This window comes from Pogoniulus pusillus, chromosome 30 (assembly GCF_015220805.1).
Source record: "Pogoniulus pusillus isolate bPogPus1 chromosome 30, bPogPus1.pri, whole genome shotgun sequence".
Classification (NCBI taxonomy): domain Eukaryota; kingdom Metazoa; phylum Chordata; class Aves; order Piciformes; family Lybiidae; genus Pogoniulus; species Pogoniulus pusillus.
Window position 1 is genome coordinate 16,006,279 of NC_087293.1, and position 26,566 is coordinate 16,032,844.

General features: G+C 57.0%; 2 protein-coding genes across 6 annotated transcripts in view; both read right to left on the reverse strand.

The window, feature by feature from the left end:
• Positions 1-10,455, reverse strand: part of NOS1 (nitric oxide synthase 1) — a 99,184-nt gene extending 88,729 nt beyond the window's left edge. For 2 of the 3 annotated variants that reach the window (XM_064168832.1, XM_064168826.1), the window contains exon 1: positions 10,401-10,455. The gene's annotated coding sequence lies outside the window, so the exon portion shown is untranslated. Of the gene's footprint in view, positions 1-10,220; positions 10,267-10,400 lie in introns of those variants that run through there. The other variant, XM_064168830.1, reaches the window with a different exon arrangement.
• Positions 10,456-25,487: 15,032 nt separating this feature from the next.
• The window catches only part of KSR2 (kinase suppressor of ras 2), a 91,235-nt gene continuing 90,156 nt past the window's right edge, over positions 25,488-26,566 (reverse strand). For all 3 annotated transcript variants that reach the window (XM_064168358.1, XM_064168357.1, XM_064168360.1), the window contains one exon: positions 25,488-26,126. In XM_064168358.1, the coding sequence (XP_064024428.1) occupies positions 26,120-26,126 (7 nt within the window). In that variant the 3' untranslated portion in view covers positions 25,488-26,119. The remainder of the gene's footprint in view (positions 26,127-26,566) is intronic.

The following is a 26,566-nucleotide window of genomic DNA, read 5'->3' on the forward strand; positions in this document are numbered from 1 at the left end:
CTGTTAATCCCAGCACTGCCAAGTCCACCACTAAACTGTGTCACTTCAGCACAGGGGACAATCCCTCTGCCAGCAGGTCATGGCCAAAAGCCCTTCAGCAATGGAAGCTGGGTTATGGATGCCAACCCCTCTGCACTTCATCAGTGTCCCCAGACAAGGCTGTCATCACTGATGTAATGAGAGGAGGAGGAGGAGGAGGAATGGGCTTAAAGTGGCAGGGGGGAGATTGAAACTGGATGTTAGGAAAGGGTTCTCTAGAGTGAGGGTGGTGAGAGCCTGGCACAGGTTTGCCCAGGGAGGTTGTGGAGCACAGAATCACACAATGTGATCTTTGAAGGAGACTCCACAACCTCTCTGGGCAGCCTGCTCCAGGCCTCCAACACCCTCACACCAAACAACTTTCTCCTCCTCTTCAGATGGAACCTCCTGGGTGCCAGTTTGTGCCCACTGACCCTTGTGCTGTCTCTGGGCACAGGGTCTGGCCCCAGCCTCTTTCCCCCTACAGCTCCTTTCTCTCTCGCTGAGCACTGCTCAGCTCCCCTCTGGGGCTGCTCTTCTGCAGGCTCTCAGCCCCAGGGCTCTCAGCCTTTGCTCCTCACAGAGCTGCTCCAGGCCCCTCAGCAGCTTTGCAGCTTCCCCTGGACGCTTTCCAGCAGTTCTCTGTCTCTACTGAACTGGGCAGCCCAGAACTGGACCCAGGACTCCAGCTGTGGCCTCACTGGGTCAGAGCGGATGGGCAAGAGAACCTTCCTGGAGCTGTTGGCCACACTCTCCTCAATAACCTCTGCAGGCTCTCTGCCCCTGGCCAGTGAGTTAGGGCCACGCTGGGTTTCCACCTAGAGTCTCCCACCACCTACAAAGAGGAAAGGCCAAATTCCTCTCTGCCCTAACCCCACCCCAGCCAAAGCAGCAGGGGCACAGTGGCACCAAACGGGGACAGGACCAGCGCTGAGCTGCCCAGCCCAAAGCACTGAGCTCTGCCAGCAGCCATACCCCAGAGGCCCCCTGGAGAAGAGCAGGACGCTGCTGGCTTGTCCCTGGGCTGCTGGAGCTCCGAGAAGAGCTCACCTTGGAGAGCTTCTGGGGGCAGCCAGCTTTCCTCCACAGAACCCCCAGCTCTCCAGGCGCCTTTGCTCCTCCCCTGCTTGCCTGTCCCTCTGCTGGCTCAGAGAGAAGCCTCTCCTGCCTCCTCTGAATTCAGGAGTGGCAGCACGACCTCAGATGTGTTTTTCTTGCTCTCAGGTTTCTATCAACCCCCTGCAGAGCTGCTCAGGGCAGCCTATTGCCCTGAGCTACACTCAGGGGGCGCAGGAGCGAGCTGAGATAACCAGGCACATCTGAGAGCTCTTCAGATCCCTGATGCAGCCGAGATAGATGGAGCCTGAGACAGGCTTCCCCCTCCCCTTCTTCTTCGTTTTTCCTTTCTTCCCCTCTGACCTTTTATTCCCAGTGGCCAGGAACATTTAGTCTGGCCGGGAAAAAGGAAATCTCATTACAGAATTATGGTTCATTTAGCAGGTCCCACTGGAAGCCCTGCAATAACCACTGCCTTCCTAACAGCATTAGCCACTGTCTGAACCTCCCCATCCTGCTCCTGGCTTCTCCACTCCCCACAGCAGCACCCCAGAAAACCCCAAGCAGCCCCTGAGCCCCAAGATGCAGGATAAAGGAAGTCCAAGAAGAGCCAAAGACAGGGAGGGGGAGACTGAGGAACCCTGAGCAAGTTTGCAGATGGCACCCAGCTGTGTGGTGCAGTTGGCACTGAGCTGTGTGGTGCAGTTGGCACACTGGAGGGAAGGGATCCACCCAGAGGGACTTGGGCAGGCTGCAGAGGGGAGCCCAAGCCAACCTCAGAGAGCCATGGAATGGTTTAGGTTGGAAGGGACCTCAAAGATCATCTAGTTCCAACCCCATGAAGTTCAACAAGCCCAAGTGCAAGGTCTCACACCTGGGTCAGGGCAAACCCAAGCACAAATCCAGGCTGGGTGAGGAGTGGCTGAGAAGACCTTGGGGGTGCCAGTTGGTGCCAAACTCCCCAGCAGGCAGCACTGGGCACTGGCAGCCCAGCAGGCAGCTGTGTGCTGGCTGCAGCCAGAGCAGGAGAGCAGCAGCACAGGGAGGGGAGTCTGCCCCTCTGCTCTGCTCAGACCTCACCTGCAGCACTGCCCCCAGCTCTGGGGGGGAACCCAGCACAAGAAGGACCTGCAGCTGCTGGAGAGGGTGCAGAGGAGGCCATGAAGAGGAGCAGAGAGCAGAAGAACCTCCCCTATGGGGACAGGCTGGGAGAGTTGTGTCTGCTCAGCCTGGAGAAGAGAAGGCTCCAAGGGAGACCTTAGAGCAGCTACCTGAAGGGGATGCAGGAGAGCTGGGAAGGGACTTTTGATAGGGGCTTGGAGTGATAGGATGAGGAACAATGAACTGACTGAGACTGGAGAGCAGGGAGAAACTTGTCCCAGTGAGAGTGGTGAGATCCTGGCACAAGTTTGCCCAGGGAGGTTGTGGAGCACAGAAGCACCCAACGTGATCTTTGATCACGTTGGGTGCTTCTGTGCTCCACAACCTCCCTGGAGATGCTCAGGACCAGGTTGGATGAGACCTTGAGTGTCCTGTTCTAGTGGGAGGTGTCCCTGCCTATGGCAGAGAGCTGCTTGGGACTAGCTGAGCTTTGAGGTCCCTTCCAACCTAACCCATTCGATGCTTCTCATTAGCCACAAACTCCTCTCCTCCCTTCAGCTCAGCTCTTGGCTTGGTGGAGCTGCTGCAGAGTGAATTACACTCTGTGTGCACCAGCAAAACTTCTCCTGCTCCCAGCTCTGCATCCTCCCTCCCTCCTTCCTCCCTTCCCACAGCTTCTATCTTCACCCTGTCCTTTATCCTCCAAGCCATGGAGCCTCCACTGCCTTTGCAGGAGCATCCTTCTCACCCTGTAAGCACAAAACTCCACTTGCTGCTGCTCCCTGACCCCCAGCACTTAACCCCTGCCCACGCAGCTTCGTTAGCAGCCGTGTGAAGGCCACCACAGCCCTTCACCTCCACTAAAAGTCTTGCTAATGATCTCCACGTCTGCTGGTGGAGCTGGAACAGCGTGGGAGCTGCAGGGAGAGGGATGCTGTGCTCTGGCTTGAAACAACAACCCGAGGTGGCCTTTTATTTCCTCCGGCGCTAATGATGTTTCTCAGCCACTCCAGCTCATTTGGAGCATCAAAGGTGGGAACCAACAGCCTGGGCTCTTTGTGGCAGAGAGGAGAGGTTTGCCTGGAGGTGTGGCTGTGGTGAGCTCCAACGACTTCCAGTGCTCCCACTCCTCGCTGGAGAAGGAATCCAGCAGCTGATCACTCAGTCACACGGCGGTGGTGGAGGTGGGAAATGAGCTCTGGAGGATCACAGGGTCATAGGGTCACAGATGCCAGGGGTTGGAAGGGACCCAAAGAGATCACTGAGTCCAACCCCCTGCCAGAGCAGGACCAGCTCAGGGCACACAGCAACACATCCAGACAGGCCTGGAGAGGCTCCACACAAGGAGACTCCACAGCCTCTCTGGGCAGCCTGTGCCAGGGCTCTGGGACCCTGCCAGGCAAGAAGTTGCCCCTTGTGTTGAGCTGGAACCTCCTGTGCTGCAGCTTCCATCCACTGCTGCTTGTCCTAGCCCAGGGAGCAGTGAGCAGAGCCTGTCCCCCCCTCCTGACCCCCAGCCCTCAGATAGTTATAGACATTGATTAAACTCCCTCTCAGTCTTCTCCAGACTCAGCAGCCCCAGGGCCCTCAGCCTCTCCTCACCAGGTGATACTCCATTCCCCTCATCATCTTCCTAGCCCTCCCTTGGACCCTCTCCAGCAGATCCCTGGTCTAACCCCCCTGCTAGAGCAGAGTCCCACAGGAGAGGCACCAGGGGCCTACAGGGGACCTGGATGTCTCCAGAGCTGCAGTGACTGCTGTGGGCTTTGCCAAGGCAAAAGCTACCTGTGGCAGATGTGTGATGCAGTAAGGCAGTGATGCAGTAAGGCAGTGATGCAGTAAGGCAGTGATGCTCTTCAGCATTGCCTTGGCAATCAGAGAGTGTTAGGGGTTGGAAGGGACCTCCAGAGATCATCCAGTCCAAGGCTCCTGCCAAAGCAGAGCAGCTCCCAGCCACACATCTAGGTGGGTTTGGAATCTCTGCAGAGAAGGAGACTCCACAACCCCTCTGGGCAGCCTGCTCCAGGCCTTCAGCACCCTCACACCAAACAACTTCCTCCTCCTCTTCAGATGGAGCCTGTTGGGTTCCACTTTACCTCAAAGGCTTTCTCCAAGGACATCATCCCACACCTCTGCCCGGGGCTTGAACTCCACTTGCCCAAGGGCAACCACACAGCTTCACCTCCTTCCCTCCTTCCCATTGCCTCCCTCTCCTTGTTTGTTTGTTTGTTTGTTTGGGCCATCCAGGCATTTCTCAGCAGCAACAGGGTCTGGCAACCCAAAAGTTTCCCTAGGGAAGAAGTTCTGGCATCCAGCAGCCAAGTCAGGAGACTCTGGAAAGTTGCTCTGCAGCCTGTCTCATCTCACAACTTGACATATCACTGCTGTCCATTTCCCTTCCCAAGGAAATCTGATTTGGTCCAAAGTTTATAGTTTCAGTGAGCTAATCCCAGCATAGTTGTTCCTGTTTCCCTTTCATTTGCTGCTGCAGCTTGTATTAATTGACAGACTGCAGAGGGCTTGAGCCAAGCTTAATTGTTTTAGACATGGGGGGGGGGGGGGGGGGGGGGGGGGGGAAAGAAGGAAGAAAGAAAGGGAGATGTGAGGTCCCTCAGTGGATTACGAAGGTATTCAAGCAAGGAACCAGCAGCCACCAGAAAAGACCAAGAGCTCCCAACAGGAACAACCATCTGGAGGGAGGTGCAGGCTCTCCAGGCTGTCGTCATGCTGCCTGCAAACACAACTATCTGCCCCGGGATGACCTTGAGGAGAAAAAGGCAAGGTGGAGAAGCAGAGGGTTGTGATGGCCTCTTGGCTCTGCTAGGGCTGCCTTAGCCCTTTTGGCTCTGCCCTTGCTCGAGGTGGCTTCTGTTGGCATAGTGGGGGAGCTTCCCGAGGGCAGCAGAAAGCCAAATGTCACCCACAGAGTGGTTTTGGCTGGAAAAGACCTTTTGAGATCATTAAGCCCAACCATTAAGCCAGCACTGCCAGGACACCACTAAACTATGTCCCCCAACACCAGACCTCTGTGGCTTTGAAACCCCTCTTTGGATGGGATTTCCACCACTGCCCTGGGCAGCCTGTTTCAGGCCTTGACAACTCTTTCAGGGAGGGAACTGTTCCTCATCTCCAACCTAATCCTCTCCTGGTGCATCTTGAAGTCATTTCACGTTGCCCTGTCACACATTCCTTGAGAGAAGACACCAACCCCCACCTGCCTCCAACCTCCTCTCAGGGCGCTGTGGAGTGCAATGAGAGCCTGGCCCAGGTTGCCCAGAGAGGTAGGAGCTGCCCCATCCCTGGCACCGTTGCAGGTCAGCTCTGAGCAACCTGCTCTAGTTGCAGCTGTCCCTGCTGGCTGCAGGCAGGTTGCACCAGATGACCTTTAGATGTCCCTTCCAACCCCAAGCAGCCTGCGATTCCGCGGTTTTCCAGGCAAGACACTTACCCTGTGTTGTTTTCCTGCCTGAAAGCTTCCCCCCTCCCTCCCCCTCAACTCCACACATCCCTCAGCCCAGGCTCTTTCAGCAGGGCTTTCACGGAGGGGTTGATTTATTCGGGAGCAACACGGGGAGTTTCCAGATTAACACTAATTGCTCTCCCAAACGACTTAATAGTTTCAATTGCAGCCCTCTCCTTGGAAGTCATCTCCAGGCAAGCCCAATAAAAAACCATCAGCGAAGAGACAACTGCGAACTGATAAAAGTCTTGGAGCCCAGGCTAATGTCATTGCCGGCTGGCAAATTTCTTCAGCTGCAACACGGCTGAGGAGGATGAAAAAAAGCCTCGCTCAGCGGCGAGGAAGACGCTGCCTGCCTGCCTGCCTGCCTGCCTGCCACCACCCCCCCTGCTCCATCTCCTCACCCAGCCCAGGCTCGGAGCGCCCGGAGAGAGCCACCGCACGGCTGAGCGCAGCCGGCAGAGCGCGGCGCCTGCCGAGCAACAGCCTCAGCCTCCTCCTCGCCCGGAATAAACCCCCCAACGTGTCCGAAATCCGTCAGGGCGACGATACGAATGCAGCCAGCACCGGTGGCGAAGGGAGGAAGCGGGGGGTTGCCGGGGAGCGGTGCGGCTGGAGGAGCTGGTTGGCAGCCACCGAGCTCCCGCCGAGTTGAAATTGTCACCCAGGAGGGGAGGGGAAAACTTGTTTCATCTTGGCTGTTTCCCAATTTCCTTGCCTCTCCAGGGGCAGGAGATGGGATGCGGTTGGGAGGGGAGGGTGAGGAGGGATAGTTGCTGGAGGGAGAGAGGCTGGACGTGCTCCCGCCGGGAGGAAGGAGGTGCTGCTGGGGGCAGCGGGACGGGCACAACCCTGCCAGGGAGGCTGGAAACAAGCAAAAAGTGCAGGACCGAGAGAGTCCCGGGGGCAAAGGAGGCTTCAGAATGCTTTGGGGCAATGATGATGAGAAAAGACTCCACCAGCACGCTGGGAGCATCCTCTCTGCTGGGCAGTATTTTGGGGCTTGCTGGCAGCATCCCCTCTGCCATGTAATATTTGGGGCTCACTGGGAGCATCCTCTCTGCCATGTAATATTTGGGGCTCACTGGGAGCATCCTCTCTGCCATGTAATATTTGGAGTTCACTGGGAGCCTCCTCTCTGCCATGCAGCGTTTGGAGTTCACTGGGAGCATTCTCTCTGCCATGTAATATTTGGGGCTCACTGGGAGCATCCTCTCTGCCATGTAATATTTGGAGTTCACTGGGAGCATCCTCTCTGCCATGCAATATTTGGGGCTCACTGGGAGCATTCTCTCTGCCATGCAATATTTGGGGCTCACTGGGAGCATCCTCTCTGCCATGTAATATTTGGGGCTCACTGGGAGCATCCTCTCTGCCATGCAATATTTGGGGCTCACTGGGAGCATCCTCTCTGCCATGTAATATTTGGGGCTCACTGGGAGCATTCTCTCTGCCATGCAATATTTGGGGCTCACTGGGAACATCCTCTCTGCCATGTAATATTTGGGGCTCACTGGGAGCATTCTCTCTGCCATGTAATATTTGGAGTTCACTGGGAGCATCCTCTCTGCCATGTAATATTTGGGGCTCACTGGGAGCATTCTCTCTGCCATGTAATATTTGGGGTTCACTGGGAGCATTCTCTCTGCCATGTAATATTTGGGGCTCACTGGGAACATCCCCTCTGCCATGCAACATTTGGGGCTCACTGGGAGCATCCTCTCTGCCCTGCCATGCTTTGGTGTCCCAGTGCAGCCCAGGAAGATGTACAACCCGGGTCAGAGAGGACCTCAGCACCAGCATGTCACCAGTCCAGGGTGCCCCCACTCACTGGCAGCCCTCCCAGTACCCTGCATGCTCTGCCAAGCAACTGCTCCTCCCCACAGCACCCTGCACTCCCTGGGACCAAGCTCATCCTCTCCATTTTAAACCCCACCTTTGGAAGGTTGGTCTGAAGGTTGTTGGGGGGACAGGGTGTTTGCTGACAGCAGCTGATGAGCAACAGCTCAGACCCACCTACCTCCGTGCCAGGTCCTGTACAGCGCTCAGCACAGGGCATCACACCAAAAACCACAGCGAGAAGCCCCTCGCTGGGTCGAGGAGAGGGTTTAGATAGAGCAGGCAGCAAAATCCCAGCTCTTTCCCTGGAGAGCAGCATGGAAGCGAGGGGGTTACGGGCAGCCGCTGCCCAGCGCGGTGCCAGGAGTCACAGGGATTTGAGAGAAAGCCCAGCCGATGGCTGCCATCTGCTCCTGGCACCTCATGCCACCGCCGGAGCCCGAAAGCACGCGAGTGCACGGAGAACACAAACCACAGCCAGCCCCGCTCCCCGCCGCGCCTGGGAGCAGCCGGCAGCTCCCACAGCCCGAGCTGGTGGGCACAGGGAGGGCAGAGAGAGGGCAGATGAAGGCAGCTGAGGCACGGCCAGGCAGTGAGAAGCAGCAGCGTGAGCTGCCCTAGCCAAGCGTCAAGGTCCTTCAGGATGCTTAAAGGGCTGCCAGACGCTGCCTGTGTTGGTGGCTTCACAAAGAGAGACGTGAGGATGGCTGGGAGTGGCGAGGCTGAAGGAGGCAGCAGGTGGGACGGGGAATAACTTGGGGAGATGCTGCGGGATCCCTCCACTGGAGCTGCCCAAGTCCCCTGGCTCTTGCCACCGAGGGACAACGCGCCCAGACCGTCGGTTCTCAGAAACACCGATGCCAAGAGGTCACCGAGGGCAGGACCTCGTCCTCCCGAGATCCTCTCCCGAGGGCAGGATCTCATCCTCCCGAGGACACGCGGAAGCTCCTGGGGCTCCGCTGAGGGAGGCGTGCAGCAGCGGAACCCAAAGTAAAGCGCACTTGCACAGCGAGACTTTGATGCCGCCCCCCTCCACACACACATCCCCTAGCCACAGGGAACAGCAGCATGGAAATCCATTCCCATCCCTCTGGGAAGACATCCAGGGGAGCTGTCTTGGCAGAGCAGTCAGTTCAAACGAGAAGCAGGCAAACTGTGGCACAGAGCCTTGGGCTACCACGGTCCGGGGGGCTCCAAGCCGCAGGAGAGAGCGGCTGAGCTTCCTGACCCATCTCCCACCCCCTCCCCTCCCTCCCTCGGGGCTCAAAGAGAGCAAAACTCGTAAAAAAAAAACTTTAAAAATGAAATAAAGTCTCATTCATCACTCAGCCTCTGTTTGTTTTCTGGACTCTGCTAAGCTCAGACAAGCAAAACAGATTAGCTGGGCTCATTTGTTTCCTACTTAATTACACCTCTTCGGTGCTGATGTAACATTGCAAGATTTGGGTTGCTAGGGCTGAAAAAAAATCCACCTGCCCCCCCACACCCCTCCCACACCCACCTTGGCTTTTCATTCTCCTCGTGGGGGGAAAAAAAAAGCAGCCCAGATGGGGTTTGGGGTTTTTTTTTGGGGGGGGGGGGGAGGATGTTGGTTTTGTTGTGGGGTGGGCTTTGCTTTTGCAAGAAGCCCTCCAATTACTGAGGAATTCAACAGTCACCATCCTGAAGCTGCCAGCCAAGCGCTCAGGTTGTCAGCAGCAGATGGGCCGGCGGCTCCAGCTTTTGATCAACGGCTGCCAAACCCAACCCACCCCCCCCAAGGCAAAGAAAACAACCACCAAACCCAGGCAGGAGGAGGGGGGGAGGGAGTAAGGACCCCACATCTGCAGCAGCACGCAGCCCGGGATAACTTCAGCCGTTTCCCTCCCCCCGCCCCCATCATGCCCAGCATTGCTTTGGCATCAATAGGACTTCCCAGGAAGCCGGAGCAGCTGCGTGCCGACGCAGTTTGGAGGATGCAGGTCCTTGCTGAAGGAAGGAGCACACACTCCCTCCCCCCTTCGGCTGCCTTCATCCCTCCCTTCACCAAGCCCCACGGCTGCCCCCCTGCACCCCCACATCACTTCACCCCCCGCTGACATGTGCCAGGCGTTTGCTGTGGTTAGTCAAGGTGGAGCACACCTTGGAACCAGGGAAGCCTATTTGGCTGGAAAGAGACCTTTAGGATCGTTGAGTCCAACCTTGCTAGACCGTGGCAGGTAGAGGAGAAGCTAAAAGGTCCCAAAAGAGCAGCAAGATGCAGAGGGGAGGGATTTTAAAGTCGTTCAGTGCACCCAACGTGATCTGCTCTAGGTGATCCTGCTCTGGATCAGACTGGACCAGATGATGTCTCGAGGTCCCTTCCAGCCCCTGACATTCTGTGGCTCTATGAAAGGGTCCTGCAGCCCCCTCCAGCCCATCAGCCTGCCGAGCCAGGAGGGAGCTGCCGACCTCCTGCTCCAGCTGAAGGGGTGGAGATGGCAGCGCCAGCCCCTAGCCCACCGTGCCAAGGCCAAACCTGTGCCCGAGGGAAGGAACAAGCGAAGCACCTGGAGAGCCGGAGCAAAGAAACGATCCCTGCGCAATTCCCAGCCCAAGGGACCGGCAGGGCAAGGGTGGAGAGCAGACTCCACCACCCCATCCCAATTAAACCACACTTAGTCCACACCTGGAAACCTCCCAATTTCTTTGGGAACCAAAGACATCCACACCCCTTTGGCGGTGCAGAGCCGCCCCCCTCCCACCCCTCCCCTGCCAGGTTCCCTACCTGCTCCTGCCCACCTTCAGCCTGACTGATGCCCGGACAGAACCTGCCACCGGGCAGCTCGCCCCCGCCGCAGATGCCGCTTTGGCCGAGGCCCCGCATTCACACACGCACCCACCCCCCCCTCCACCCTGCCCGTGGGATTTCAGCCCCCAAAAGAAAGAGCAAACAAAAGGCACAGACCGAGCCCGCGGCTGCGGAGCCATCCGAGAGGGAGGTGAAGGGGCTGGAGCCGCTGGGCGCCGAGCGGAGCGGCTTGGCTGGCGCTGGAGCCGCGGGAGGGCTGCGTGCGCGGGGCCGAGCCGGCTGCGCGGCCCCAGGCTGCTTTCCCACGGTGCCATTCCCATCCACCGGGCCCCCCCCCGGGGCCCCAGCCCTTCCACAGCCCGTGCCCAGCACCCTGCCCATTGCCTCGCTCAGGGCATCAGCCCCTTAAGCTCTCCAGGGTTGGGATAAGGTGCAGGGGGGGGGGGGGGGGGGTTGGTATTTGTGGGGGTTTGGATGCCCAAACTACCCACAGGGCACCTGGCAGCAGCAGGTGGCTGGTGGAGGAGTTTGGTTATTCAGTAACTTCTACCCTCCCCAGACGGAAGCTGCTCTGCAAGCTGCGAGGTTTGGGCTGATTCGAAAGCGTTTAGTGGCCTGGGATCTGCCCCTGCCTTGGACTGACTGCTGGGGCTGGGAGGAAGGAAGGCAATGAGCGGGGAGGGGGGGGGGGGGGAAGCTTCAGGTTTGATTTTAAACCACCAAGCTAATGGGAGGGGGGGGTGGGGGAGAGGGAAGCAGAAAGTGAAAGCTCATCAGAGCTTCACTGCTCCTGGGGACACAAGCACAGGCTCTCAGGAGCTTCCCCTCTGCCAAACAGAACACGGCTCAGGGAGAGGCCCTTCCTACACCACAGCCAGGGCAAGCAAAGCTCTTTTTACCCTGAACCAAAGGAATTTTAACTGTCCACAGGGAAAGAGATGTGTTTTATTAACCCACTCCCAGAAGAGCAGGCAAGGAGCTCTCATCCTTGCTGCAGCAGTGGGGTTTGGGCTGAACTTTTCACCTCCCCAGCTGGATCAGGAGATAACTGAGCTCTCCGGGCATCCTGAAGGGGTTTGCATTGATTGGTTTTTTTTCTTTCCCTTCTCTGCCATTTTTTTTTTCCTCAGCTACAAAGTGAGGGAGAGCAGAAAGTCACAGGCAGGCTCCTCACCACAACTTCATCACCCTCACACGCTGCAAAGTCAGGCGTGCCTGCATCCTTAGGATGCATCCCAAGGCTGCTGCATCAATTAAATCAGGGCTCTGGGGTTAAACAATTAGCAGGGAGCTGGTTGTGTCCTGTCCTCTCCAAACACCCCATCCAGCATACAGACAGCTAGGGGAGAGTGGCAGCTTGATTCAGCAGCAGCTTGACCGGCTGCAAAGCCCCTGAACCATGGCATCATAGCATCATAACATCACAGCATCACATTATCATAGCATCATAGCATCACAGAATCATAGCATCATAGCATCAACCAGGCTGGAAGAGAGCTCCAAGCTCACCCAGCCCAACCTAGCACCCAGCCCTGCCCAACCAACCAGACCATGGCACTAAGTGCCCCAGCCAGGCTTGGCTTCAACACCTCCAGCCACAGAGACTCCACCACCTCCCTGGGCAGCCCATTCCAATGCCAATCACTCTCTCTGCCAACAACTTCCTCCTAACATCCAGCCTAGACCTGCCGTGGCACAGCTTGAGGCTGTGCCCCTTTTTTCTGTTGCTGGCTGCCTGGCAGCAGAGCCCAACCCCACCTGGCTACCACATTCCATGATTCTGTGCTCCACAACCTCCTTGGAGGTGTTCAGGACCAGGCTGGATGAGGCTTTGAGCAACCTGTTCTAGTGGGAGGTGTCCCTGCCTATGGCAGTGGGTTGGAACTGACTGAGCTTTGAGATCCCTTCCAACCTAAACCATTCTATGATTCACAGCACAAGTCCCCACATCAGGATCCCTTCCAGCATCACCTCCAAGCTCCTGAGCCTCATCCAACCTGGTCCTGAACACCTCCAGGGAGGTTGTGGAGCACAGAAGCACCCAACGTGATCTTTGATCACGTTGGGTGCTTCTGTGCTCCACAACCTCCCTGGACAACCTGTGCCAGTGCCTCACCACCCTCAACCTGTGCCAGTGTCTCACCACCTGCTCCTGAACACCTCCAGGGAGGTTGTGCAGCACAGTCCTGGTATGCACAGACCCAACACAGAGGTCTCAGCCCTCCAGCACAGCTCTGATGCTTCTCATCACTGGGTCCAGGTCCAGCCTCAATATCAATCCCCTGGGAAAAAAACAATCCCACAGGGGCTCCCTGGGAGGTTGTAGTGGAGTTGTTCACCTGCACCCATGAGGTTGTAGGTGACAGCACCCAAAGGCCCCTCTGCTGCCAGCTGCATTGTGTTTAAGGTGTGGGAGAGAGCTGGATAATGAAGCAATCCATTTTCCTCCTGACACCCAAGGCTGGTTTTGCTCTGAGCCAAGCCCAGGGACAGGACCTGAAGGGAACTGCACCAAGAGGATTTGCCCACCCACAGAGTAAGGGACCTCCACTGCCAAACTCTTCCTCTTCCTCATGCAGCAGCTGCCTGGAGCCTTCCCACATCCCTGTGGATGGATTCGTGGTGTGCAGGCTGCAGACCAGTGCTGAGCCAGTGTCACCCTGGGGATCTCCTCAAGGCTCAGCAAGAGATAAAGGGTGAGGGGCAAGAGGATGGTGCCAGCCTCTTGTCAGGGGTGCCCAGTGATAGGACAAGGGCCAGTGACCACTGGCACCCAGGAGGCTCCATCTGAACAGGAGAAGGATCTTGTTTGGTGTGAGGCTGCTGGAGGCCTGGAGCAGCTCTGTGAGGAGCACAGGCTGAGAGCCTGCAGAAGAGCAGCCCCAGAGGGGTCTTCTCCATGCATACAGATATCTAAAGGGTGGAGGTCATGAGGAAGGGGTTGGGATCTTGTCAGTGGTGCCCAGGGACAGCACAACGGGCAGTGGGCACAAAGTGGAACCCAGGAGGTTCCATCTGAAGAGGAGGAGAAAGTTGTTTGGTGTGAGGGTGCTGGAGGGCTGGAGCAGGCTGCCCAGAGAGGCTGTGGAGAGCTTCCAACCTCTCTTTGGCATTGGCTGCTGTGGGTGCCCTGCAGGGGGGTTGGACTGGCTGATCTCCAGAGGTCCCTTCCCACCCACACCAGCCTGTGATGCTGTGAGCTGGCAAAGCCAAGGTTTATTTGCTTCTCCAGAACAGATGCACTTCTGCCAGGGTAAAACAAACCCAGAAGGAGTGGAACATGTTGGGGTTTTGTTGGGCTCTGGCTCTGGAGCAGGCAGCAGCCACTGCAGGGTAGGATGCCAGGAGATAATCTGAGCAGCAAAGTCCTTGTCCAGGGGAGAAGCAAGGACCCAGCTCCAGCCAGGGTGCTGGAAAAGGAGTTTCATGGAGTAAGTTGCATGGAGTGTGCCAATCACAGAAGCACTGTGGAATCACAGACTGCTTTGGAAGGGATTTTAAGGATCATCCAGTTCCAACCCCCTGCTGTAGCAGGGACACCTCCCACCAGCCCAGGCTGCTCAAGGCCTCATCCAGCCTGGCCTCCAGGAAGGGTTCATCCACAACCTCCCCAGGCAACCTGTTCAGTGTCTCAGCACCTTCACTGTCAAGAGATTCTTCCTCATCTCCAGCCTCAATGTACCCCTGATAAAAGAGGCAGCAGCACAGCCAGGCTGGGGATCAGAATCAGCCAGGTTGGAAGAGAGCTCCAAGCTCATCCAGCCCAACCTAGCACCCAGCCCTGCCCAACCAACCAGACCATGGCACTAAGTGCCCCAGCCAGGCTTGGCTGCAACACCTCCAGCCACAGCCACTCCACCACCTCCCTGGGCAGCCCATTCCAATGCCAATCACTCTCTCTGCCAACAACTTCTTCCTAACATCCAGCCTAGACCTGCCCTGCCACAGCTTGAGGCTGTATCCCCTTGTTCTGTCCCTGGGTGCCTGGCAGCAGAGCCCAACCCCCACTTGGCTAGGTGGAAGGACACACTGGTCTCAGGGTGACTTCAGCACACACACATGGCCACAGGCATCATCAGCCATTGGATTTGCAGCTCTGAAAATAGCCTCCAGTGAGAGAAACCCAACCTGGGGCTCAGCCACCATGCTGGCACCAATCTCAGCATCTCCTCCTGTGCCCCACTCAGTCATGGGGCAGCAGCTGAGGCCATGGGAACTTGTTGCTGCAGTGATGTCAGCAGATGCAGAGGGACAGCTGAAATCCAAGCTTGGGGCATCCCCAAACACCTGTGGGCATAGCATGGAGGGGGTCTGGAAGCAAGCAAGTAGGCAGCAAACCCAGCACTGCCACAGCCCCTGAGATGAAGAGGGGGTTGTGGAGCAGGATTAGAACACAGAATGGGTTAGGTTGGAAGGGACCTCAAAACTCAGCCAGTTCCAAGCCCCTGACATAGGCAGGGACACCTCCCACTAGAACAGGTCACTCAAGACCTCATCCAGCCTGGTTCTGAACATCTCCAGGGAGGTTGTGGAGCACAGAAATACCCAACATGATCAAAGATCACATTGGGTGCTTCTGTGCTCCACAACCTCCCTGGGCAAACCTGTGCCAGGGTCTCCCCACCCTCAGCCTGGGTGATTCTGTGCTCCACAACCTCCCTGGACAACCTGTGCCAGGCTCTCACCACCCCTCAACCTGTGCCAGGCTCTCACCTCACTGTAAAGAACTTCCTCCTCACATCCAGTTTCAATCTCCCCTCTTCCACTTCAAACCCATTACCCCTTTGTCCAACAGACCTTCATGAGTGAGCTTCTAGAGCTGCTGCATCGTTGGGTGTAAGCATGGCAGGCCCAGGGCAGGAGGAGAAAGGTCTCTTTGCTCCTCCACCTCCAACAGGCTGCAGCTGTCGTGGGGTTCCCAGAGAGCACAGCCTCACAGGCACCTTGTGCTGCCAGGCTTTGCCCCAGGCTTAGCTGTCCACAGCCAGCCAAGCTCAGGGTGATGCCCTCAGCCTGCCCTGGAGGGGACTAGAGGGAGCAGCACCTGGCTGAGCTCTTCCCACAGGAAGAACTCTTCCAGGGAAGAGAGGCCAGAGGCTGTTCCGTGGTCCCTGGGAGCAGGCAGGCTGCTGGGCTGCTTCTCTTCGTGGTTTGGAAGTGAGGACAAGAGCCATCAGGTGCCACAGAGCATAGAATCATAGAATGGGTTGGGATGGAAGGGAGCTCAAAGCTCAGCCAGTTCCAGCCCCCTGCCATGGGCAGGGACATCTCCCACCAGAACAGGTCGCTCAGGGCATCCCTGCCCCTCAGCTCTCCCTAGGATAGGGGGCACAAGGTCTTCCTCATGCCCTCCAGAGACTCACCACAGGCCTGGGCACTCCAAAGTGCTCTGAAAGCTCAGCCCACACCCACTGGGACAACCTCTGCTCTGGCCACAGCTCTCTTGGTGCCACCTGCCCCAGATGCCACCTGGGTGAGCGCAGCCCTCTGCCTCCCTGGGCACAGTGTCCAAGCTGTGGGTTCACTTTCCAAGGGGACCTTCAACACCACAGTTCTCATCTCCACACCGGGGGGACCTCACAGCACACCCAGCAGTGCCCTCACTTCCCCAGGCCCAGCTGTTGCTGTGCAGACACCAAAAGCCTCCCCGAAGCAAGGAACAAAGAGCTGAGAGGCACTGGAGAGCCTCCAGCCAAGTAGGGGTTTTTTCTACCTGATGCTGCCGTGGATCTTTAACCCTCAGAGGAAGCTGCAGGACAAAAAAGCTGGGAAGTGGAAATCGCTGCTGCCTCCCAGGGCTGCCTGGAGCGAAGGGTCCTGTGCTGCAAGCCAAGCAGGAGCCGGTGTGGTGTCCCCGCGCACAAAGCAAAAGCAGGCAGGGATCAGGTTTCTGTCCCAGCGTAAAAATAGAAGTGAGGAAGGGAATCTGCTGAGCAATGGGACAGGGGGGACACGGGCCAGGGCAGCCCCCTCCTCGGCAGCTAGGCAGAGAGTGGAAATGCCAGGGGGAAGCAGCTCCCCTCATGCCCCAGCTGCAATCAATCCCACTAAGGAGCCAGGACTCCCTGCAAAGTGGGATCAGCTGTGCCCTGGCTCAGAGAGCCAATCCTGTTAAGGGGCTGGTGGACACCACCAAAGAGGCCAATTAGTCTGTGCACCATCAGCTGCCAGCTCTCTGCAGCCCCCATGAGCCTCTCCAGGACATCCAGAGTGGAGCAGGCTTGGGCTGTCCCAGCACTTCCTGCTCCTGGGGCAGGAGAGCCTTTGCTGAGCTCAACCAAGCCCTAACGAGGGGCTGGAGCTGTGCTTTGTCCCCCAGCCTGTGCCCACGCAGGCATGACCCAGGCAGGACCTCCCCAGTCTTTACTGGGGTGGCTGTGGGGAGCTCAACCTGCCCATGGCCTCCCCTAGAAAGGACCAGCCCCAGCAGTGAGAGCTCCTCCAGGCTGCTGAGAAAGCCCCAGCAAGCCTGGGGAGGGAACATAAATTACAGTGTCCAAACAATACCTCATTGTTGGGCACTGCCACAACCCCAGCCCCTGCCAGGACTGTGCCCAGCCCGGGCAGGACCAGCACCAGCAGGATGGTCCAGGCCTGGGTGGGTGCTGCAGGATCCCTGCTGGCCCCATCCTGATTAGGGCTTGAGTGCAAGAATTGAGGAGATCACCCACGGTGATTTTGCTGCACTGCAAAGGCTGTGCAGCCCTGACCCCCTCTGAGAACCCCAAGGGATCACATTCTGTGCTCCACAACCTCCCTGGACGTGTTCAAGGCCAGGCTGGACCTGCTCTCCTGCTCTTTCTCCATCAGCACAGCTGACCTCCAGAAGGAAAGAGCCCCATTTACTCGTGGTGCCCACTTACACCAGCCAGGCTGGCTGCACCCCTCCTGTTCTGATGCCAGCCTGATTCTTGCCCCATGGTCCTATGGGCTCACCCAGGAGAAGCATCAGGAGGGCTAGAGGCAGTGTCCTGAGGGTGTAGCTCTTTTTTCTCTCCCTGCTTTTATCCTCCTCCTGTGAAATATTAATGGCTTGTGATTCACCAGGAGCAAGGAGGAGATGCCAGACACGTCTGAGCCATCCTGTGGCTCTCCATGCACGCTCTCCCCCGTGGGTATCCATGCAGATCTGTCTCCAGAGGCACCTCTCATCCTCCAGCACCCTGAGTTTGGGGATGTGTGGCACATTTATTCCCATCCTGGCGCTGTCATCTTATTAGCCACAAGGCAGGAGCGAGCTCAGCATCCCTGCGCTGGGCTCAGCAGGGGGCTCAGCGCTTCAATTAGCAGCTGGCCCCCGGAGAGCTGCAGCCACCAGGGCCCTGCCTGCCCAGTTACACACCAGTGCCAACCAGATATGCCTCCATCCGGGTGGGACCCTCCAGACTGACACCAGAGGAAGCATCAGTAGGGGTCGAGCCCCTTGCTTGTTGCCTGTGTGCAAGGGGTGGTGCCACCACGACAGCTGCATCCCACTCGGCCTGCAAAGGAGAAGGGGGGGAGGGAGGTGGCAAAGCCCCTGGCACGCAGAGGGCATCAGGTGGTGGCACTTGACTCCCACCCCCTTCCCCCTCTCTCTCTCCTCTGGGAGATCCATGCCCAGCCACAGCATCCCCCTTCCATCCTTCCAAGGAAAATCCCTCCCCCTCCCCCCAGCCACCCCCAGCAGCTCTCCCTGCCCAGGATGTGAGTGCTTTAATTGGTTAGCAGCTCCTGCAGGCTTTGAAAGATGAAAAGCCCTCGACAGGAGAAGTGTTGAGCGTTCATGGATTATTAATGGCGAAGCCGTCATTATTTTACCTTTCAAGCACTTGGGGGAGAGCGAGGAGGGATGGAGGGGAGGGGAACAAGGCAAAGCCTCTGCGGTTTCCTTCTCCGGCTCCCTCCAGCGGGTGCTGCCTGTGCCGGCCCCGCGAGCGAAGGCTGCCGCTGCTCTCCGACGGGCTGGGGCTGCAGATTGATGGTGGCTCCCCGCTAAAACAGCATGGGAGAAGCGAGCAAACAAAGCAGCAGATGCCAGGAGCCTCCGGCGCTCCATCACCGGGCTCAGGCAGCCCCACAGGGGGACCAGCATCCCCCCTCCCCGCCCCCAGCGCCCGCCCCAGCCCAGACCCTCCGCCAAGCAGAGATTTATCTGCTGCCTGCCCCCGGAGTTTGCACAACTCCCATCCCCTCGGCTGCTGCGGCTCCTTGGGCTTCCCACTCAAATGCACACCGTGGATTACCCTCCACGGAAGGCCACGCTGGGAGGTGATGTGGTGGGAGAGAGGAAAAGGAGGGCTCAGAATTGCTTGGATCAGATCTTGGCGCTTAGATACTCCCGGGGGGGAGTGGTGCAGACCCTGCCACGGGCAAAGCCCAGCACGACTGGGAATGGATGCCAGACCCCAGCACAGCCAAACCCTCCCACCCCGTGACTGGGCTGTGATGCCAGAGCAAGGTGAGAGTAGGGAGCATCACTTGAGCACTGAGATCCTCTTGAGGGCCCAGACCCCAGCACAGCCAAACCCTCCCACCCTGTGACTGGGCTGTGATGCTGGGTCAAAGTGAGGACAGGGAGCATCACTTGATCACTGAGATGCTCCTGGATGTCCACACCCCAGCACAGCCAAACCCTCCCACCCCATGACTGGGCTGTGATGTTGGGTCATAGTGAGGACAGGGAGCATGGCTTGAGCACCGAGATGCTCCTGGCAGTCCAGACCCCAGCACAGTCAAACCCTCCCACCCTACGACTGGGCTGCGATGCCAGAGCAAGGCGAGGACAGGGAGCATCACTGGAACACTTGAGATGCTCCTGGCAGTCCAGACCCCAGCACAGCCAAACCCTCCCACCCCACGACTGGGCTGCGATGCCAGAGCAAGGTGAGGGCAGGGAGCATCACTGGAACACTTGAGATGCTCCTGGCAGTCCAGACCCCAGCACAGCCAAATCCTCCCACCCCATCACTGGGCTGCGATGCCAGAGCAAGGTGAGGACAGGGAGCATCACTTGAGCACTGAGATGCTCCTGGCAGTCCACACCCCAGCACAGCCAAACCCTCCCACCCCATCACTGGGCTGTGATGCCAGAGCAAGGTGAGGACAGGGAGCATCACTTGAGCACTGAGATCCTCTCGAGGACCCAGACCCCAGCACAGCCAAACCCTCCCACCCCACGACTGGGCTGTGATGCTGAGCCAAAGAGAGGGCAGGGAGCATCACCAGAGCCCTGAAGCCCTCTTGAGGGCCCAGACCCCAGCACAGCCAAACCCTCCCAGCCCATGGGAGCCAGCAGCGAGCGGAGAAGAGCAGAAGGTCGCGAAGGGTTTCCAAAGGCAGGTGGGGGGGTGAGGGGGGAGTGTGATGGGTTTGTCTGTGCTTTGCTGTTTAGTAGGGGTTTTTTTTTGTTCTGCTGGGGTTTTTGGGGGGGTTGTTGTCTCTTTTTATTGGCATAAATAACTCACACACTGTGTCACCTCACCACACACTGCACGAGAACCCACGGGAACAAATGGCTGTCCACTGCTGCAGCTCACACCCCCACCCCACACCCTCCCCCCCCCCCCTGCCAGACAGCTGACATTAGAAATAAACTTTCTTTCCAGTGTAGAAAAACGTTAGAAATGTTACTGTACACATTTACAGAAGCCATCCTGCCTTTCTCAGGCTTGCTTTGCTTGGCTTTGTTTCGGGGGGGGGGGGGGGGGGGGAAGAGGAGGTGTGTGTGATGCAGTGGGGAGAGTTCGGATTGTTTTCAACCAACTGCTGGGGATTGTTGGTTTTTGGTGCCACGACAAGAAAATATAGCTAGAGAGGGTTGGTTTATGGATATATTTATAAAATAAATGAGAAGGGGGAGGGAAAAAATCAAGAAAAGAAGGGAAGGGGAGGGAGGGGAAAGAAGAAAAGGAAACTCGGCTCATTCTGCAACAATCAGGACTAGTACAGAGAGAGAGAGAGAGAGAAGAAAAACAAACCCCAAAGCAGGCCAAGGAGTTGAGGTTGAAGCTTGTACAGGGAGCAAGAGCTGGTTGGTGCTGTATATATCTATATACATACACAGAGATGTATATAGATCTATAGATACTCTTTTATCTACAAAGGAAAAGCAGCAGCCTACTTTACAGGGGCTGGAAACCAAAAGAAAGCTTTTTGCAGTTGGCCAAACTTCTCCAGAAAGTCACTGATGAGCCCTCCCCACCCCACACCCCCCACACCCCCCCAAAAAAAAACAACCCCCAAACCAAAGCACATTTCATAAGTTAAAAATAAATTAGAATAAATAAGTGGTGAGAAAAGGTGGAAGGAAAAGGGAAGGTGCCCAGTGGGGAGCTGGGTGCTGGTGGGTTTGCCACCATCCCCCACCCATGGCACCTGGGGGGGGGGGGGGAGGGGGGTTGTGCAGACAACATGGCACCAGCAGGACATTGCCCTTCTCTTGAGCATGGCCAAAGAGGCCAAGTTGGCACCAACTCTTCCATTGCATCCAGCAAAGGTTGAGCAACTCCTCCACCACCAAGACATTCATTTCTGTCAGTCTGAACTCTTAAGCAGCTCAGCTCCTGTCGTGGTCAAGTACTGGGTGATAAAAGCCCAGCAGGGCTGGACTCTGAGCTCACCAAGGAGCACCCTGGCCACAGCTCAGTGAGGGTTGGGGTAATCTGGGGAGAAAGGTGGCTAAAAGCAGCAGCAGGACCAGAGGACATCATTTAGCAGCCAAAGGGGGACGTAAGAGCTTTGGGGCCATGCAGCATCACCATTTCCATCAGTGGTAGTGGCTTTACCACCCAGCCCTAAAGATGGTGCCCCCCCACGAGCATTGCAATGCTGGGAAAGAAAAACAACTCAGGCAAAAGCAAGGTCAGGGACTGGAGAGCAGGGGGAGGAGCCTTGGAGGGCAACCAAAAGGATAAAGCAGCTAAGAGAGGTTGCCCAGGGAGGTCGTGGATGCTCCCTCCCTGGAGGTGTTCAAGGCCACCTTGGGTGAGGCCTTGAGGAGCAGCCTGGGTGAGTAGGAGATGTCCCTGCCTGTGGCAGGGGGGTTGGAACTGGATGAGCTTTAAGGTTCCTTCCAACCCAAACCATCCTATGAACCCAGGAATACTGCTGGAGCTGCCTGGAGAGTACCCAGGGGGTGGGGGTGGAATTCCTACATCCCAAGGTGCTACTCAAAACATCACTCTGCTAACCCCAGCTCCCCTCACCTAGGAACAGCCTCCCCCTCCTCTAGCTCATGCAGCTAAACTGAGCCAAAGGATGGACCTTCTCCCTCCTTTGCATCTCCTCTCAGAGGGCAGAGCTTCTCCTACATTCTCTCCCTGCAGAAGGGCTGCAGATTGTTCTGAGGGGAAGAAAAACCTCAAACCTCAACCCTCACAAAAACCAGAGACCAAAAAAAAACCACCACCCCCCAAAGAGCAACAACCAAACTAAAGGTGAAAATGAGGATTTGTTGGGTTTGGGTTTCTGGCATAATGAAGACTTTCCAAGGCCAAGCAGCGTGATGGAGATGCCAGGGCTGACCAGACAGTGGTAGCTGCATTGAGTGGAAGGGAAGGAGCTGCTCTTTGGGGTTGATTTGAGGTGCACTCAGGGCAGCTCTTTTCCCATCATCATCACTAGAGTGCAGTGGCTCTGCTCATGGGCAGGCAGAGGTGGTACAGAATCCCAAAAGGGTAAGGGTTAGAAGGGATCTCCAGAGATCACCCAGTCCAAGCCCCCTGCCAAGGCAGGGCAGGTCCTAGGGATGCATCCAGGTGGCTTTGGAATCTCTCCAGAGGAGACTCCACAGCCTCTCTGGGCAGCCTGCTCCAGGCCTCCAGCACCCTCACACCAAACAACTTTCTCCTCCTGTTGAGGTGGAACTTGCTGGCTTCCAGCTTATCCCTCTTGATCCTTGTCCTGTCCCTGGGCACCACCAAGAAGATCCTGGCACCTTCATCTTGCCACCCACCCCTCAGATCTCTGTAGGCATTGATCAGCTCCCCTCAGCCTTCTCCTCTCCAGACTAACCAGCCCCAGGTCTCTCAGTCTTCCCCCACAGAAGAGATGTTCAAGTCCCTTCCTCATCTTCAGAACTCTCTGCTGGACTCTCTCCAGCAGCTCCCTGTCTCTCTGGACCTGGTGAGGGAATTGCATCTCTTGAAGGAAGAGGGGGGAGAAAGAGGAGGGAGCCGAGGGAGGAGCTGCTGAGATTAGTTGGCTACAGAGCACTCAGCTCCTTTCAGATGCCCAAAGCCTAAGGGATTGGACCCAGAGCTGCTGCTGGGGACCTGACACCACAGGACAGCCACAGCAATGTGCTCCTCCATCCACTCCTTTCCTCAAGCCTCAGCTGACACAACAGAGCAGCCACTGCTGGGCTGGTGGGGCCCCAGGGAGGACAAGGTGAGACTTCCCAGGCAAGTGGAGGGCATGGGGCACAGAGACCAAACCCACAGCAAGGCTCTCCTCATAACTTCCATGCCCATAAAGCTGCACCACATCTATCAGGCTATGGCACTTTGCCAGCCCTGCTGCCCAGCATCACCCATGGCATCACCACCTCCCAACACATTCCTCTCTCTACAGCTCACCCAGGAGATTCACACCAACTCAGAAACTCAACTCACTGACCCAGAAGGACACCAACTTTCTACTGTGATCCCTCCACCTGAGCATGGCCTGGGGACTGCTGAGACCTCCTCATGCCCCTCCAGGAGCCATGACAGAGTCACACAGTCACAGACACAGCCAGGCTGGCACAGCCCCTCAGGGTCACCAAGCCCAACCTAGAACCCTACTCTACAAGGTTCACCTTCAACCATAGCCCCAAGCACCACATCCAAACCACCCTGAAACACAGCCAGGCTGGGTGACTGCACCACCTCCCTGGGCAGCTCATGCCAGTCCCTGACCACTCTCTCCAGAAAAAAAAACCTTTTCCCAGTGTCCAGTCTAAACCTCCCCAGGCTCAGCTTGAGGCCATTCCCTCCTGTTCTCACAGGCTCACAGGATGTCAGGGGTTGGAAGAGGTCTAAAGAGCTCATCCAGTCCAACCCCCTGCCAGAGCAGGACCATCCAATCCAGCTTAGGGCACACAGCAACACATCCAGGCAGGCCTGGGAAGGCTCCAGAGAAGGAGACTCCACAGCCTCTCTGGGCAGCCTGTGCCAGGGCTCTGGGACCCTGGCAGGCAAGAAGTGCCACCTTGTGATGAGCTGGAACCTCCTGTGCTGCAGCTTCCATCCATTGCTGCTTGTCCTAGCCCAGGCAGCAGTGAGCAGAGCCTGTCCCCTCTCCTGTTTCCAGCTCCCTGTGAGAAGAGCCCAGCAGCAGCCTCTCCACAACATCCCTTCAGACAGCTGTAGCCAGCATTGAGGTCTCTCCTCAGCCTCCTCCTCCTCAAACTATAGAGCCCCAGCAGCAGAAGTATTCTCCTTCCCAAGGACCCCAAGACCACCGAGGGTGAAGGCATTGGTGAAAACTCTGAGAGCCTCTGAGGCTCAGTGCAACATTTCTTCTGGCACATCTGGGCACACAGGCTGGGGGTGGGGAGGGCAGGAGGCACAGCAGGGAAGGGTGGCGATGGGGAGGACAGGCAGGGTAGGGTGGGATGAAGAGGATGGTGCTTGTGTTAGTGAGGGAAGAGGTGGGATGTGGAGGAGGCAGAAGAGCCACGGAGCATCCTCCTTTATCAGGGACATGAGATGATGCTCAGCCAGCCACACCGAGCTTGGCAGCACCACCCCCAAGGGGGCCCACCAAGAGCCCAGGCTGCCCGCTGCAGGGGTGGGGGAGGGGGCAGCTAGAACAAACCAAGGCACATCCTGCCCCTCTTTTGCTTCTCTCGCTCATCCTCAGCACTAAAGGCAAGAAGCAGGTGAGGCCTCTCTCATCTCTGCTTCGTGCAAAACATCTGAGAGCAAGAAACAACCACATGGCACAGCAAACATCCCCAAAGCATCTGCAGGAGCCTTCAAGCCTCTGCCAGCACTTGGAGGCCAGACTGAACATCCTTCCCCCTCCTCCCTCTCCCCCTGCCTGCCTGCCTGCCTGCTGCAGAGTTTGTACATCTGCACGGGTGCAAACTGGGAGGAATAAAAGCCCCTTCCTACACACCCCCACAATCACTGCACCATCTCTTCCTAGCTGCAATTAGCTTTCTAATCTTCATTCACTTATGCTAAAGTGGTTCCAAGGCTGGCAGAGGTAGGGGGGGTGGGGGGGAGGTGGGGGAGTGGTGGTGGTGGTGGTGGTGAGAGGAGCAGCAAACAAACCAGGGCTGGTTTAGTTTTTGCAGAGCTTCATCATGCCACCAAATTAAAGCTAACTTGGAGTAGGATTGAATTATTCAGGATGGTTCCTGTCAAGCAATTATGCCCAATAAAGGCCTGAAAACACAATTTGCTATCGTTGGTTGCTTGACAGCTTCTCTAAGTGGGCTTGAGGGCCCATTTGAGCTGAGAGGGAGAGGGAAATACCAGCACACAGCACTCAGGTGGCTACACAGGCTCTGAGACACTGCTCCAAAGAGCATCTCCACAGGGTCTGGCTGCTGGGAGATGAATCTGCAGGGGGAAAACACTGCTGGGCATGGCTGCTGGTCCAGCAGAGATGTCCAGGGCTGGAAAGGGAGATGCTCTGTACAACCAGAGCACATCTCTATCCCTGGCTCTGGTGATGAGCCTGGGGAAGGCAACAGGAGAAGGAAAAGAGTCCAATCCTAGTTGCTCCACTCTGCCCAGCCTTGGAGCATCCCCAAAGCCAGGGCTTGGGCAGGGAGGATTGAAGCCAAGAGCAAAGCAAGGCTGGGGAGGGGGTGGGGAGAGGGAAAGGTTGGCTAATTAGAGACAGGCTGGGACAAAAGGCTAACTTAATGGCAATGTGGAGATGTGTCCTGCTGAGAGGGAGACCTGAGTGGGGGGAAACATAAGTGAGGACAGCCAGGAGGTAAAGAAGCCACTTGCAAAAGGTCACCACTGCCCACAAAGGGCCTTGGCAAGGCTTGGGGCGGGGGTGGGAGCAGGATTCCTCCAATTCTGGCTCTGCAGATACATTTCCCCACAGGGGGTAGCTAATAGCAGTGGCATCACCACCACCACCACTCCGCCCGGGGCCCTGGCAGGCTCCAGTGTTGAACTTCTGAATCAGCAACGTTTCCTCCTTCTCTTCATTGAAAAGAAAAAAAGGAAAGATAAGAAAGATGAGAAAGAAAGAAAGATGAGAAAGAAAGAAAGAAAGAAAGAAAGAAAGAAAGAAAGAAAGAAAGAAAGAAAGAAAGAAAGAAAGAAAGAAAGAAAGAAAGAAAGAAAGAAAGAAAGAAAGAAAGAAAGAAAGAAAGAAAGAAAGAAAGAAAGAAAAGAAAGAAAAGAAAGAAAAGAAAGAAAGAGAGAGAAAAGGAAGAAGAAGCAAAAAGAAAGAAGCAAAAAGAAAGAAGCAAAGAAGCCCCAAAGGAGATGAAACAACCCCACCGAGAACCAAGGTCAAGCCCTCCCCAACCCAGCATCCCCAACGCTGCCCATGCTGGTGGGGATCAGAGGAGCCCTGGGGGTAAACTGAAGCCACTGCCTCCTGGTTGGTCGCACTTGGTGCTCCTGCAGGTCTTTTCCAACCCAAACTGGCTCTGCCCTCGCTGGGGCACCGGCCTGAGAGCCGACCCCGTGCGCACGGAGAGCTGCTCACGGTCCCGCTCCCACCGCAGCTGGGGGTCCCCCACGTCCCGGCCCCCAGCTCGGCTCCTCCAGCCCTTGCAGAGAGGCTTCCCGGGGTGAAACACTGCGGGGTGAGGAGGCTGCTTCCCACCCTGCTGGCAGCACGTGGTGCCCCTCGCTCCTCCGTAGCGCCGGGCTGGGAAGCAGAGAGGAAGAGGAGAACGGCCACGGGAGGAAGGCACTGTCCCTCGGCTCCTCCCGTCACAGCCTGCAAGGGACACAGCAGGGCAGAGTCAGTGCTGGGTGCTTCAGCCCACGGGACCGGGCAGCTGGATGGAAGAAGCCTCCCCGGGGTGGGCTTGCCCTGGAGCTGCCCCTGGGTGCAGTCATCAACCTCCCCCACCAGCCTGGTTTGGGCTGCCCTGGTGCAGGCTGCCCTTGGGTTTAGCACTGCCTAGAGAAGAAGGAGCTTGTGGGGTACCACGCAGCTCACCCCACCCACAGCTCAGACTGGTTTGGGTTGGAAAGGACCTTTAAAGCTCATCCAATCCAACCTCCCTGCAGTCAACAACTAGAGCAGGTTGCTCAGAGCCTCATTGAATCATACAGAATCAGTCAGGGTTGGAAGGCACCACAAGGATCAGATCACATTGGGTGATTCTGTGCTCCACAACCTCCCTGGAGGTGTTCAGGACCAGGCTGCATGAG